This window comes from Sminthopsis crassicaudata, chromosome 3 (assembly GCF_048593235.1).
Source record: "Sminthopsis crassicaudata isolate SCR6 chromosome 3, ASM4859323v1, whole genome shotgun sequence".
NCBI classification, from domain to species: domain Eukaryota; kingdom Metazoa; phylum Chordata; class Mammalia; order Dasyuromorphia; family Dasyuridae; genus Sminthopsis; species Sminthopsis crassicaudata.
Genome location: NC_133619.1, coordinates 215734250 through 215750775, shown reverse-complemented (window position 1 = coordinate 215750775; position 16526 = coordinate 215734250). Strand labels below are relative to the sequence as shown.

The window sequence follows — 16526 nt, the reverse complement described above, 5'->3', positions numbered from 1 at the left end:
GTGGTTGCTGAAGGTCTAAGTCAGACCTTTTCATGTGAGCAGATGATGATGGTAAAAGGAAACTGAGAGGAAGTTGCTTGTCTGACCTCTCTTCTCTTCCCTCTTGCCTCTAATTTATTTCATTCCCAATCCACAAGGAACATCAGAATAAGTAAAGGCTGCTTTGTAACTCCTTCAAGTGTTATGATTCACAGCTGTGGAGGCTCTTAGAGAATTAACCTGCCCCTTCACTTAGGCATGGTCCTTAATAATTCTCCATTTTTTGTTTTATGAAAACATGATTATTTTCCCCCCACAGCATGGTCAGTAAGTTTATGCATTAGCTGTTATCTAAGTCCACATGCTAAGATATCTGAGTCCACATCCTAGGGAGTGCAAACAACACTATAGCAGGTGTTGAAGCTTGTGAGATGTCATAGAGGCAAACTTTCATACAGAGAAGAGGATTGTAGTCAGAACAGGCATTTTTCATAAGTCTCTCATCAGTCTCCTAGCTCAGCCTTTTGATGTGTTGGCCCATTTAATTACCCCGACTTTTTTAGTCAGGTCTCTTCTCCCTTTCTTTCTCCATGGGTTACTTACAACAGCTCTCAAGTGCTGCTGCTTCTTTATTTCTTGTATTTCTTATGTTCCACGTTTGGGGCTTCATATGTTGTGATATGGGAGTCACCTGCCAATGACTGCTGGAGGTCTAACTCACACCTGTAGAATGGATCTTTTCATGTGAGAGGATGATGATGATACAAGGAGACTAAGAGGCAGTTGCATTGTCTGACATCTCTCCTCTTCCTTCCAATTTATTTCATTCCCAATCTACAAGAAATATTTGCGTAAGTAAAGGCTGCTTTGTAACTCCTTCAAGTGTTACAATTCACAGCTGTGGAGGCTCTAGGAGAATTGACTTTCCTCTTCACTTAGGCATGGTCCTTAACACTTATCATTTCTTATAGAACAATAATATATACCATAATTTAGTCAGCCATTCCCCAACTGATGAGCATCCACTCAGCTTTCAATTCCTTGCCACTACAAAAAAAAAAAAAAAGCTGTTAGATTGTAATGGAATGAATGTTATTGTTTTGGGTTCAGTGTATTTTAACATTAAACTATGCTAGACTGTGCTACTTCTGATGTTGACAACTGGTGTGTCTTTGAATCTATTTGAGTAATCTATTTCACTTCTCTATGCTTCAGTTTCCTCATATTTAAAATTATTAAAATAAGTGGTTTCTTGAGATCCCCTTCAAGTTCAGATCTATAATCTGGGAATCCCATTAACCTAAAAGTCTCTCCACAAAGAAATAGGTTCTAAAAGGTTAACGCTTGAAGCCTATATTTTTGAAATAATTCTTCTTGCTTAAAAGGGAAAGAAGGGAAAGACCATGTGTACAAAAATATTTACACCAAAAAGTCTGTTATTGCAAAGAACTGGAAACAAAGGCAGTGCCCGTCAATGAAGAATGATTATAAACATATTATGATATATTAAAAAAAATGGATATTATGAAGCTATAAGATGTGATCAAAAGAGATGGTTTTGGAAAAGCCTGGGAAGACTTATATGAATGAATAAAGAGTAAAACTCAACTCATTATCTTTCCACCTAAACCCTCCCTTCTTCCTAACTTTCCTATTATTGTCAAGAGTACTAACATGTTTCCAGGTACCCTAACTCACAATCGAGCTTGTCACCCTAAGGACTTGTCACTCTCATATCCCACTCCTATGTCCAATCTATTGCTAAGAATTGTAGATTTTTTTCTTCAAAACATCTCTCGGATATTCTCCCTTCTCTTTTCTGACATTGTTTCTGTTTTAGAGCAGATCATCATCTCCTTATACATGGACTATTGCAAAACCTTCTGGTTGGTCTTCTATTTCAACTCTTTCCTTTCCATTTCATTCCTCATTAAGCTATCAAAATGATCTCCAAAAAATGCAGATCTTATCATATCACTCACTCTCCCTCTAACTCAATAAATTCTAGTGGTTCTCTATAACCTCCAAGAGCACATATAAAATATTTTGTTTTGCTTTCAAAGTTCTTCATAAATCCTACCAAAATCCTCCCCCTCCAGTATTTTTACACTTTGTACTCTGCCTCCTTGTCATACTCAGTGCTTGATCCTGAAGGTTACAGAGAGCCAATTAAATTTATTGACTGGGAAGGAGGATGCTATTACTTGAATGAGAAAGTCTTCTCCCAACTCCTGGCATTCACACTGGCTATCTTCCAGGTACAGAATGTTCTTCATCTCCTCTTTCTGGTTTTCTTGGCTTTATTCAAATTCAAGCTAAAATTCCACCTTCCACCGGAAACTTTTCCCAATAACTATTATTTCTAGTGCCACACCTCTATTGATTCTTTTCAATTTTTCCAGTACAGAGTTTGCTTATATATAGTTATATGCATGATGTCTTGCCAATTAAACTTTAAGTTCCTTGAGATGAGAGGCTTTATTTTACTTACTAACTTATTGACTGAAGAAACCTATCTCCTAGTATAAGAGCAAAATTGGACATCCAGTTTTGGACACAGCAAATGTATGGATTTGTTTTGCTTAACTATGCGTATTTAATATAAAAATTGTGTGTTTTTTTATTTTGCTATTATTTTAAACTATAGGAAGAGTTTAAAGGAAAGAGTGGATAGGATTTCCAAAAAAAGAAAGAAAAAATATTTTTGAAGCATATTTTTAAATACACAGAAGAGACAAGAAGGAAGTTCAGAACAAAATTCAGAAAAGAAAGAAAGCTTTGAAAGAAACATGCTATCACCTACTTTTTAAAAAAGAAGCCATACATCATCATCTCATATCTAATTCTATTTTTCTATTAAATTTCACATTTAAACCTACTTTCTATGTAAAAGTGTTCCCTTTTTTGCTCATTAAATTCAGAATAAAAGAATTCTTATGGTCATTTTCATGGGAGCATCTGCTCCAAGGCAAAAAGGAGCTCTAGTGCTTGAAATTTCTGGAGACCAAAGGACCTAGTCATAGTTGCTGAGGCAAAAGAAACATTAGTACTTATAGCTTCAGGGACATAAGGGACCATGTTGTGTAACACCAGAGCACAGGCCAGGAGATCAGTGACCACATCTCTCCTTGGATCATACCACCTCAGAAGCACTGAAAACTTGCGGACCCCCAAAACTAGTTTGAAAAGCTGAAGCATGAAGAAACTGAAGCTTGAGACAGTGCTCCCCTGCACCCCAGGAATAAAGCCCAACCTTAACATCAAGTTAAAAATCAAGAAACAGGTTAGAAAATAAGCAAATAACCAAAAAAAAAAAAAAAAAAAAAAAAAAAAAGAACCTGACCATAAAAAGACACTATAGTGAAGAAAATGATAGGTGCTGGGGTATTGGTGATGGAAGGAAAACACAAAAGTCCCATCACTACTGAACTTTCTTAAATATTTTGTCATTCATTCATTCATTCCTATTACCGGGTAGTTCATAATTATAATAACAAAGAGCTAAATCTGTCATGCTGATCTGCTATTGTTATTTTTCTTTATTATGGAAAAAGAATATAGGCAAAAAATGATCTCACTACAAAATAAGAGAGCAATAAAGCTTTAAAGTAAAAGACAAATTGGACACAAGTCCAACAAGAACTCTTAGAAGAATTCAAAAAGGATTTTAAAAATCAAATAAGGGGCAGCTAGTTGGTACAGTGGGTAGAACACCAGCCCTGAACTCAGGAGGACCTGAGTTCAAATCTGGCCTCAGGCACAGAACTAGCTGACTAGTAAGTCATTTAATCCCAATTGCCTCAGAAAAAAAATTTCAAATAGATGGGGAGATGGGGTAGAGGAGAAATTGAGGGAAAAATGAGAGTAATGCAAAAAATTATGAAGAGAGTCAACAACCTGGTAAAAGAAACACTGAAGAAAATAATAACTTAAAAAAAAACAAAATTAGTAAAATGTTAAAAGAAGCACACTAAAGAAAAGAACTCTGGGGCAGTTAGGTGGCATAGTAAATGCAACACCAGCCCTGAAATCAGAAGGACCTAACTTCAAATCTGGCCTCAGATACTTAACATTTCCTAGCTGTGTGACCCTGTGCAAGTCACTTGACCCCAATCGCCTAGGGGGGAAAAAGAAAGAAAAGAGTTCCTTAAAAAACAAATTATCTAAATAAAAAAGAGGTACAAAAACTCACAGAAGAAAATAATTCATTGAAAATTAGAATTTCACTATGCTCAAAAAGTTATCAAGCTGTATATACCCTTTGATCCAGCAGTGTTACTACTGGGCTTATATCCCAATGAGATTTAAAGAAGGGAAAGGGATCTGTATGTTCAAGAATGTTTGTGGCAGCCCTCTTTGTAGTGGCCAGAAACTGGAAACTGAGTGGAAGGCCATTAATTGAAGAATGGCTGAATAAATTGTGGTATATGAATGTTATGGAATATTATTGTTCTATAAGAAACTAGCAGGATGATTTCATAAAGGTCTGGAGAGACTTACATGAACTGATGTTGAGTGAAATGAGCAAAACCAGGAGATCATTATATATTTCAACAACAATATTATATGATGATCAATTCTGATGGACGTGGTCTTCTTTAACAATGAGAGGAAACAAATCAGTTCCAATAGAACAGTAATGAACTGAACCAGCTACACCCAGCGAAAGAACTCTGGGAGAAGACTATGAACCACTACATAGAATTCTCAATCCCTCTATTTTTGTCCGCCTGCATTTTTTATTTCCTTCACAAGATATTGTACAGTATTTCAAAGTTTGAATCTTTGTGTACAGCAAAATAACTGTTTGGACATGTATACATATATTGTAGTTAACTTATACTTTAATATATTTAACATGTATTGGTCAACCTGCCATCTGGGGGAAAGGGTGGGGAGAAAGAGGGGAAAAGTTGAAACAAAAAGTTTTGCAATTGTCAATGCTGAAAAATTACGTATGCATATATCTTGTAAATAAAAAGCTATAAAAATAAAAAAAATTTAAAGAAAATTAGAATTTCATATAAGATTTCGAGCTAAAAGTAAACTTAAGAGATCATCTGGTCCATTTTATATTTGAAGAAACAGAGATTCAATTAACTCAAGAAGTAAAGTGACTCTTCTAAAATCACAAAGATAATATGAAATTGACTCCCAATCCCAAGTTGGTTTTGATGTATTATTTAGCCTTCCTGCCTTGTCCCTGAAAAGGATCATCATCAAGAAAGTGGAATACGTGAAAGAGTTATAATAATGGAATCTTCACTCTCTTTCAGTACAACATTGAGTAAAATAATAAGATCTTAATAATAAATATAATAATAAAGATAAATAGAATTCAAGAAAGGTTAAATATATAGAGCACCAGCCCTGAAGTCAGGAGGACCTGAGTTCAAATCTGGTCTCAGATACTAACACTTCTTAACTGTGTGGCCCTGGGTAAGTCACTTAACCCAATTGCCTCAGCCAAAAAAAAAAAAAAAAGTTAAATATGATAGACCTCCAGAGAAAATTTAAGGGAAATAGAAAGGAATGTCCTTTTTTCTCAACTGTACATACCTTTGCAAAAACTGATCATGTATTAGGGAATAAAAACCTAACAAATAAATGAAAAAAAAACATAAATATTAAATGCATCCTTTTCAGAGTATAATACATTAAAAAATTCATTCAATAAAGGGCATGGAAATTACAGAGTAACTAAAAAAAACTAATCTTAAAGAAAAAGTAGGGATAGTTAGGCACAATGGATAGAGCATTGGGCTTAGCGTTGAATGAGAATCTGAGGATACAAAAAGCAGTTGCAATTCTTCAGCACTATAAAAACTGAACTCAGCATCTCATCAGCAAGAACCATTTATTAAAATAGAATACTGACAAAGTACTTTCTCTTTTCCCAGTTTTGCTCTCTTTTCTACTTCCTATGTGGCATCCTCTTTGATGATCATTTCTCAGTGTCTTGGGTTTTCTGCCTTTCTCCTACAATTGGATTGAGTTTAGAAAGATGACTCCAGAACACATTTTATCCTCTTGGTCCCAGTCACATTGAGTGCCTGTCATAAAGAAATGCCATGCCTTTGTTCAAGGGCCAGTTCCTGAACATAGACTTTAAGGAAATGCACAGGAGCCAAAGTACATGCAAACTGTTCTGTGCTACTCACGTGGGCACCATGCTCCAGTAAGACTTTTGCACATGCAACGTGGCCCCCAAGACAGGCTTCATGAAGAGAGGAGACGCGGTTTATTGTCACAAGGTTCACATTAATTCCCTAAATTGGAAGAAAAGAGGATTGACTACTCTGTTTGAGAGAATAATGACAATATTTTTCCTCCTCAGTTTTAGATGTTCTAGAAATTAACAAGATCTATTGATATTAATTAGGGAAGGAGAGACTGGACTAGAGTGAGATGGAGGGAAGCAGAGCAACAGCTACAATATGTGGAACTCATGGGACAAACAGGTATTCAAAGAATGAAAATGACTATCCAGAGTCCTAAATTCCAATCTCCATTCCAGTCTACAACTGGGGAAAGAACCTTTATAGGATCTGACTTATTCCTCAATTCTTCAATTATTCTATATATAATAAAGAAATAACCTATCTGACGCCTAAGAATAACTTTTAAAGGAGAAATAAATGAAAACATCTTAGATTAGAAAACATTAAGTAGAGAGGATAAATTAGCTTCACAGCTCTCTTATATAGAGGCTTAGAGAGCTACGTTAGATTATTCCAGGGACTTAAAATATTAGTGACCAAAGTACTGCAATCTCCATTTGGAAATGGACAAATTCTTCAATATTAAATCTTAATCACTGGTTTTCAAATGACAGTATAATTGCTGAAGACTTCGATAGTAGTTATCCACATAACTAGAGTGTGAATTTTTTTAATGTAAATTTTGTTATTACAGCTTTCACAGAAATGGTACAATAAGTATTGGCCTACATGATTAGCTGCCACTAGATCCCCAAAATATTACTATCTGGGATCAAAATGCCATCCTGTCCATTAAACTCTATCCCAGACTCAAAGGAGAACCTGATCCCTTCAGTGCTATTTCCTCATCCTTTTGAAATTAATTTGTACATATTTTGATTTTTTTCTGTGTACTCTTTAATAAAATGGAAATTGGTACAATTTGTGTCTTTGTATTGCTAGTGTTTAGTGTGATGCTAGACTGCTATATCTATTCTTATTAAATTGAAAAGAAAGAAATGGAATGGAACTAAGGAAAAATATGAGGGATTTTAGGCAAGCACTTTACTTTAGGCAGGTCCTAGTTCTAGTTCTGCTCTAACACTGAGTTTTTGTTTTATTTCCCTATTCCAAATTACTTCTTTTTTCCCTAATATTCAGGCCTTATCTTACTGCCTATGCATTTGTCTCTTCCTTAGGTTCCCCAACAATTTGCTTTATTTGTTGATTCATTTACTGAGCTATTCTTCCTTCCAAATTATCTGGTAATAGGGTCCTGCCTTGTTTAATCAATTAACAAGTATTTATGTACCATCTATTCTGTGACGAGTCTATGCTAAGACAAGTACAAAAAACAAAATAATACTTGCTGACCAGGAGCTTATTTCCTACGAAGAGAGATAGCAAATACATATAAAAATATACACAGAATAAAGAAATAAACAATAAATACAGGATAATTTGAGAAAAGGGGTACTAGCAATTGGGAGGATCATGAAAAGTTTCAGGTAGGATATAGTGCTTTATTTTCATCTTAAATTATGAGAGGGAGTCCATAAGGTGTAAAGAGAGAATACATACCAAGTGTAAAATATGGCCAGTGTGGTAAATGAGGAAAAGAAAGAAAACCAGTTTGCTTGGAGTGAGGGTGAAAGATAGGGCAAGGAGGGGAGGAGTTGTGTCCAATCAGACTAAAAAATAAGTTGTATGGGGTTTCAAAAGTTTAAAAAGAAGGAATTAATTTTTACCCAAGGTACAGTGAGAAGCCACTAGAGTTGATCAAGGAGGTTCACATGGTCAAATCTTTGCTTAATATGAATTACTTTAGCAGAGGTATGGAGGATAGTCTACAAAACATCCGTAAAGACTTAGATCAGGAACCTCGGTCAATATCGAAATAACCTAATGAGAAGTGATAAGGTATTGATTGGTCTTAGGTAGTAGTCATTTAAGCAGAGATAAGGAGATATGTGAGAAAGATATTGGAAAGGTATAAACTGAAGAAAATTTGCCATTTTGTCAACTAATTGGCAATGTGTGGTGAAAGAAATTGAGGAATCCAGAATAATACTCCTGAAACATTAGAAGCATGGTGGTACCTTCTACAGAAATAGAGAAGTCTTAGAAGAGGTAGGGTTAGTGAGAAAGAAAATGAGTTTGGTTTTTGACATGTTGAATTTAAGATGTCAGTCACTTTAATATGTACAATAGGCAATTGGTTATGTGAGGTTGAAGCTTGGGGGAGAAATTGGAGCTAACTATATAGATATGGGAGTCATTTGTATCAAGATGATAGTTAAATCCATGGAAACAGTAGCAGGAAGCACACTCACATACTCCAAATAGATGTAGAAAAATGTACTAAATAGGGGAACTCCAGAAAATGTCACAGGAAGCCATTTTCCTCAAAGTAACATAAAGTAAGGACAAGGAGGTCTGTGAACAGAGAATGGGATATGGCCAGAAACAGCACTCAAGTGCAAAAACAGGCTGTATGCAGCAAGGCAAGAGGAGGGCCCGGACCTATACCTGAATCAGTGCTGTCTAAACAGCTTTATCATCTACTATTCAGTTCCAGGTCACAGATTAAGGCAGATTGAAGACAGAATCTGTTGGTTTGCTGGAATTAGCAATAGTCACAGACTGTCTACCAAGAAGGAATTAAGTTCAGAAGCATGGAATATTAGTGTGATAGACATTCCTTCATCCCACCCCCTCAGGAGCAGAATAGAGACTCAGTTTCAGTTTCTAACCTAAACTAAACCTTTCAGAGGAATAACCAGAGGAGAACTCCCAGATCAAATGGGAATCTGCAGTATTATACTTCAGAATCCAGCAGACTTTCCCATGTAATCAGTAGCTGCTAAGTCCAACTGATGTTCAGACTCAAACCCAGGTCATGAACTTACAGAGTTCATAATACTGTGATCGGACATTTCCCTGGATCAGAACACATTGGAAGTACTGAAGTTTGCAGGCTTCCAGCCAGAGCTGTCCCTGAGAGACTGGAATAACACAATATTCAATATCCCAATAAAGCATTAAGTGGACCAGCCCAGACCTTCCTTTCAGAAGTATGCATAGTCTGTATCAAATCCAGATTCAGATATTATATTGAAAGAATAAGCAAATAAGAAAAAAAAAAGAATCCATGATTAAAAAAAACAAACAGATTATGGTAACAAAGATGCATAAGACACAATCTTAGAAGAAAAGAATTACATCAAAACATCTACCAGCAAAGCATGAAAAAAGGCAGAGAGGAGAAAATAATTAAATACTTTCTATGAGCCAGAGACAGTGTATGTTTTACAATTATCTCATATGATCCTAACAACAACCCTTGGATATAAATGCTATTATTATATCCATTTTACAGTTGAAGAAACTGAGATAGACAGAGGTAAAATGACTTTCCAGAGTCACACAGTTAATAAGCATATGAGATTAGATTTTAACTCAATCTTCTTGACTCCAGGGTCCAGAGCTCTATGCACTATACTATCTAGCTACCTCCTAGGATAGGTTGGGCATAAATTGAAATAGATTTCCTAAAAAGAGATGAAGCAAAAGCTTTTAAAAAAAAAAGGCTAAAATGCCTTTATAAATGAAATGAGATCTCTAGGAGAAAAAATTGGAAAGGACCCAGGATAGAAAGTTAGGGAATGCCCCACTTACAACAAAAAGAAATATGTGATACAACAAAAAGAAACTGAGAAACAGCAGTCAAACAGTTTAAAAGTGTACCAAGAGAAATGGGTATAACAAAAACCCAAAGAAGAAAGAATATCCAAGAGAAGTTAGACAACAATGCCAAATGCAGCAGACAGGCTGAGAAGGACAGGACCTAGAAGAGACTATCAAATTTGGTTATTAAGAGATCACTGGTAACTTTGTAGGTTTGAGGTGTGTAGGGCAATGGGAAAAGCTTAGACTGGGATTCAAATCCTGTTTCAAGCACTTAGTAACCTTGAGACATAGTCAGGTCACACCACCACCCTAAGCCTCAGTTTCTTCATCCCTCACCATCTATTTCATAAGATTCTGGAGAGGGTTGTACCTTTGGTAAAATTGCTAGGAAAATATGAGTTTTTATTCCAAATGTATTCAAGTCTTCACAGGTTAGTAGGTCTGCCTTTGAGCCTCAAGGCTCATGAATGGATACTCAATATCTGTGCCATAACACCTTGCCTGCACCTCTACTTCTTGCTTAATGCTGGATATCTGGATGCCAATCCCCACATAGTTAGAGCTTCTCCTCCTACTTATTGCTGAGCCCTTTAGTTCTTGTCCAGCTCTGTTTCTATGGGTCTGTCAAATCTTCAGATTAACCAGTTTTAGAACAAAGTTTCAAATTAATCATTTTATGTAATTTAGAAAGTTTCCCCCCCATTTTTTTAGATATGACTTGTATTGTGAAAAAGCTGAATGCTTAAAAACCAACCTGCTCACAAGATGGCAGCAGTGTGCTATAGAAAATCTTGGAGTTGGTGAAAGTTCTTGGAATCACAGAATTTTGGAATTGAAAAAACTTTAAGACTCTACTTAGTCAAATATCTTAACTGTATAGATTAAGAAACCAAAGCTCAGAAAGGTGGTATCTTACATCATGTCACACTTAAATCCCAGGATTCATTGTGTGACACAAGGCAAAACACAGGCTCTACAGACCTTAGTTTGTTCAGCTATTAAAAAGAGAGACTAGTATATCTTTCAATGCCAAATATTTGTGATCTCATTCCTAGTGCTCTTTCCACAGCACTGTGGCTCCTAAATATTAAACAGACCAAAAATTAATGATTGTAGCTGCTGATAATTTTTTTTATTAAAGCTTTTTACTTTCAAAACATCTGCATGGATAATTTTTCAACATTGACTGTTGCAAATCCTTATGTTCTAAATTTTCCCTTCCTTCCTCTCACCCCCACCTCTAGATGATAAGTAATCCAATACATGTTAAACATGTTAAAATTATATGTCAAATCCAATATATGTATACATATTTATACAATTATCTTGTTGCACAAGAAAAATCAGATCAAAAAGAGGAAAAAATGAGAAAGAAAATAAAATGCAAGCAAACAAAAAAAAAGAGTGAAAATTCTATTATGATCCCCACTCAGTTCCCACAGTCCTCTCCTTGGGTATAGATAGCTTTCTTCATCCACAAGATCATTGGAATTGGACTCAATCATCTCATTGTTGGGAAGAGTCACATTCATCAGAATTAACCATCATATAATCTTACTGTTTGTGTACAATGATATCCTGATTCTGCTCTCTTCACTTACGTCAATTCACATAAGTCTCTCCAAGCCTCTCAGAAATCATACTGCTGATCATTTCTTATAGAACAACAATATTCCATAACCTTCAGATTCATATACCATAACTTATTCAGCCATTCTTCAACTCATGGGCACCCATTCAATATCCTAGCTGCTGATAATGTAACCAATCTCATCATTTTGAAAGTAGAAAGGGATAAAAGAATTACTTGGGACAGAGGAAAAAATGTTGTGAATAAATTGTTTAATAAAATAAATGTATTTAATGAAGGCTTTACTGAAAATATGCTTTATCAATAATTCCCTTTTAGAGACAAGGAAGGCTCTCCAAAGATCTTAATTTTGCCAAAGTAACATGATTTATTTTTTTGTTGCTGAGTCTTTCAGTTGTGCCCGACTATTTCTGACCCCATTGGGGTGTTCTTGGCAAATATATAAAAGTGGTTTGCTATTTCCTTCTTCAGCTCATTTTACAGATGAGGAAACTAAGGCAAACATGAAGTGATTTGCCCAGGGTCACACAGAGAATAAACGTTTGAGGCCAGATCTGAACTCAGGAAGATTTGTCTTCCTAACTCCAGGCCACATAGCTACCCCTATGTTTAATTTTAATGGACTATATGTCAAAGAGGACATAATGAAATAAGGTTTATTTTGTTAAAATGTAGTACTCTAGCCTGCTATATGTGATGGAAATTTGAGCCATTCAAAAGTGGAAGACAAGTAAACAGCATTTCTCAACTTTAAATACCAGAGTACTTCAGAGGAAACTTGGAGCTTACTCCAAAGAAGCTAACCTCCTGCTCATTTTTTCATATTAAACCAACTTTCATCATAATCCTACTGGAAATATTTTTTGTATATTATACTATTTCTGCAAGACAAGTAGTTGAGTCAATGAGAACTTTTTAAGGATCTACTATATACCAGACATTATGCTAAGGTTTTTCATGTTCTCAATCCACCTTTAAGAAGTCTATATTCTATACAATATATTTATTTTTCTTTTCTCATCCACAATGCCTTGCACATAGTAGGTATTCAAAAATATTTATTGAAATAAATTGACTTCTTTCTTTTTAGTGGAGCACATTGGAAAGGTAGGATGAAATAAAAAGATCTGAAAAATTCCACCTTATATGTCCTAAAGAACAAAGACTTTGTAGTATGCATAAACTGGACTATATTTAGCACACTATCAACCCTCAGTGAGGATTCAATAGTAATAATGATCTAGTTCCTATTTCTCTAAAGGTCCTATATCATTATTAACCTAATTTTTCCTTACCATTTTTATTTTGCTACCATTTAAGCAAACTAGGACATTCTGTTACAATGAGTGTTGCTAGGTTATTCGAGCAAATAGTTATGTAAGCAAATCTGCTTAAATACTGAGTCTGGTTACTGGGAATAAACTTAAATACTTTTATCAAAGTACTTTTTTTTCCCCATTGCCACTATATAAAAGGGCAGACATCCAAAGTAGGAAAGTGCTAAAGGGCAAGAAGAAGAAAATGATTAATTAATATCATCGTTTGCTAGAAAAATTTCATAGATAGGATGGAATGTGAAAATAGAAATAGAGGAAAAGAGAAAAGTTGCATGATAAAGGATGACCTCAAAAGCCCAAGAAATAAGAAAATCAATTAACTAGAAAAAAAGTTGGAAGAACACAGGAAGAACTCAAGAGAGGACTTTTATACATTGAACATACCCTAATTTGGAGTAAAAACATTTATAAGTACACATATCTAATCACTACAGTTAGATTATAAATTTATGGAGGCAAGGTACCATATTTTTATGATCTATCATTAATACATGCATGTATATACATAAAATATGCATATACATATGTGCTCATATGTACTTAGCATAGTTTAATGCATAAAAAATGAATATGATCAATGTAGATAAGCAGGTAAGGAAAGAATAAAGGAAGGGAAGGAGGGAGGAAAGCAGAAAAGGAGGGGAAAGCAGAAGATTGATATAATATTTTAATATTAATAGGAAAGAATAAATTGTCTAATGTAGTATTTTCCAATCTAATCTAGTCATAGGTTTTGGTCTTTAGATATAATGATTGATTACGATGGTCTTCTCTTCTTATTATAATCCATTCCGTCTTTGTAATCTTCAATATCCTCCTATCTACTAGTTCCTTTCTTGCTACCTACAAATTTAAGAGAATGTCTCTTATTCCTAAAAAAAAACAAAACAAAAAACTTACTGTATCTCATCATCCTCAATAGCTATAGTTCTGTATGTTTCCTCCATTTCTCAGCCAAACTTATTGAAAAAGCTAGACTTGTTTTCTCTTTTATTCCTTCTCTCCCTCACTTCCAAGTGCTCTACAATATGACTTCTAATCTCATAACTGAACTATAATTCTCTCTTCTACCAAGGATCTCTCAGTTGACAAACCTAATGGTCTTTCCTCGGTCTTCATTCTTTACCTCTCAGTAGCTTTTGCCACTGACACATTTTTTTTCCTGGAATTTCTCTCTCTCTGACCCTCCCATCTTGAGCGTCACTGTTGTCTCATTTCTCCTATCCATTTATCTTTTCCTTATAGGTCTCCCTTGCTAATCATCATCAATATTATTCCTCTTATCCATAAGTGTATTCTAAAGATTTTTCCTTGGTCTTCAACTCTTATTTTTTGTCTACCTATTCCCATTGGGTTACCTAATCAGTTCCCATGGGTTTAATCATCATCTCTATATCAATGACTCCCAAAATACCTCTCTTTTATATGACCAACTACTTCAAATTCAATATTTTCAAAACAAAAGTCATAACATTCTTTCCAGTCCCAACTCACCCACTCCTTTCAAAGTCCCATATTTCTGTTGAGGGCACTTCCATTAGTGATACATGTTCTCAATCATGTCATCATCCTTTATTACTCATTCTTATGTATTCTACATAGACATTCAAGGATAAAATCTGGTTAATCTCTATCTCCTGATCTCTGATATCAGTCCCCTTCACATGATTATCACCCAAATACAAACTCTCATGATATCTTACCTAGGCTGTAGCAATACCACCTAACTTTTCTTATTACTTCAAGATGTTATGCTATCTATCCATCATAACTGATGAAATGATTTTCCCTAATTAGAAATTTGACTATCACCTCCCTAGTGTGAATAAACCCTCCCAAGTGAATAAACTCTAGTAGCTACCTATTACCTATAGGATTAAATAGAAGCTACTAAATAAATAAAAGCTTCTCTGTCCCCTAAAGCTTTTTTTCCCAATCCCATTCTCTCTTTCCAATCTTATTACACAATTCTTCTTTCCATGCATATATTTCTTTTCATTTATTACATACAATTTGTCCCTCAAATTCTGTGCCTTAGCATTAGCTATATATTCCATGCTTGGAATGGTCTCCCTGCTCATCTCAGCTTTTTTTTAATCCCTGATTTCCCTCAGGACTCAGCTCAATCACCATCTTCTACATGAGAAGCTTTTCCAGGTCTTCCCCAGCCTCACTGGCAAGGCTACCCTCTAATCTTCTGCATGAATGTGTATGTGTGTGTGTGTGTGTGTGTGTGTGTGTGTGTGTTTTATAAATTTATATATGTGCATACAGTACTTCCAGTTAGAACATTCGTGGTTGAAAATTACCTTACTTTTGTATTTATCCCCAGCACTTAATATTGTATCTAGCACAGAGTAGACCTTTAATATTGATTCATTAGTCTAATTATATTAAATTATCTCTGGAATAAAGCAAAGGAAGGTCAGGGAAGTTATATTAGAAAATTGAGGGAATTATATCTATTTTTATTTTTTAAGTTATCATATGTAATATGTACTTTGTAAATATATAATTGCATGTATAATATTTAAAGAAGAAAGTATTAGTTAATCACTGGCATTACATATTTTCTGTTCGTATAATTCAGAACACCTGGGAACCTCAGAATGTAATTTGGGAAATGATTGTCTATATGATATCACCAAAGATCATGAAGGTCAAGGTTCCATTTCAATATAAGCACTAAAAATGCTTTTGAGACAATCCTTCAATTACTTACTTGTTCAATTAAAGTTTTGAGAGCAAGGAGACGTCCTTGAGATGCAGCTTCATGAAGTAAGGATCGGTCAGCCCAGGATTCTGAAATAAAAAATTAAAACCAAATAAAATGATGCTTTTATGAATTATTCCCCCCATCAACTTGATAGGAAAGGATATTTGAGAAGACAGAATACAAAGATGCTCACTCTATAGTTTGTTCTAAAAACAGAAGAACCCTACTGAGAAAATACCAATATAGCTCATTCAACATAGAGATGATACTGCATAGCCCCTTTCAAAGTTGCATGTTATCATTTTCATCACAATTTGGCAGAGGGAACTTGAAGAAAAGGGTAAACTTTGATTGGATCATCACTACATGATGTCTAGTACTTGAAGACAGTTCCAAATATGACTTACATAGGGAATAATTCATGTTAACACTATATTTCACACAAATCTTTCTTGCCACTCCAAGCTTTCTTCTACCTACCAAAAAATTCAATCAGCAAATTTATTTTGATTTCTATTGCTCAGTGTAACCATCTGTTTCACTTGAGCTAAGGAAATTTGGCTGAGACATATGGGCTCAGTAACTTGGCAGATTTTATAATCATACTTAAATATAAAAGGGAAGTCTTTACTACTTTTACAATGTTTATAAAGGAAAATGAATAGAATTGTTTATGTGACTGAATAAAAAATTAAGATTTCACATTAGAATTATAAGCTCACTCAAATCTAACAGGCCTGAGCTTCTAAATTATAGGAACTTGACCTTTCCAGGGACTCTGCATGTTCTTGACAATAGATAACAGGAACTAGACATTCTTGGAAAATGCTTATGCTTAGGGCTGGGTGGCTTCCTCCCTGATCATATGCAGTTAATAAGGACATATGTTAAGCCTCAGAGGTCTGGGATGAGTCAACATGAATATGTTCCCAAAAATATATTGAGCTTTGTCAAGCAAACTGCACATGTTGCAAGTCCTTGTCAAAAAACCTTATATAGCTAGTTTTGGCCGG

At 34.9% G+C, this 16526-nt stretch overlaps 1 protein-coding gene across 3 annotated transcripts in view; it reads right to left on the bottom strand.

Annotated features, from left to right (window-relative positions):
• ASB11 (ankyrin repeat and SOCS box containing 11) overlaps positions 1-16526 on the bottom strand; it is a 61245-nt gene that overhangs the window by 16897 nt on the left and 27822 nt on the right. For all 3 annotated transcript variants that reach the window (XM_074299947.1, XM_074299949.1, XM_074299948.1), the window contains 2 exons: positions 15520-15599; positions 6141-6248 (listed from right to left, as the gene is read on the bottom strand). In XM_074299947.1, coding sequence (XP_074156048.1) covers positions 6141-6248; positions 15520-15599 — 188 coding nt within the window. The remainder of the gene's footprint in view (positions 1-6140; positions 6249-15519; positions 15600-16526) is intronic.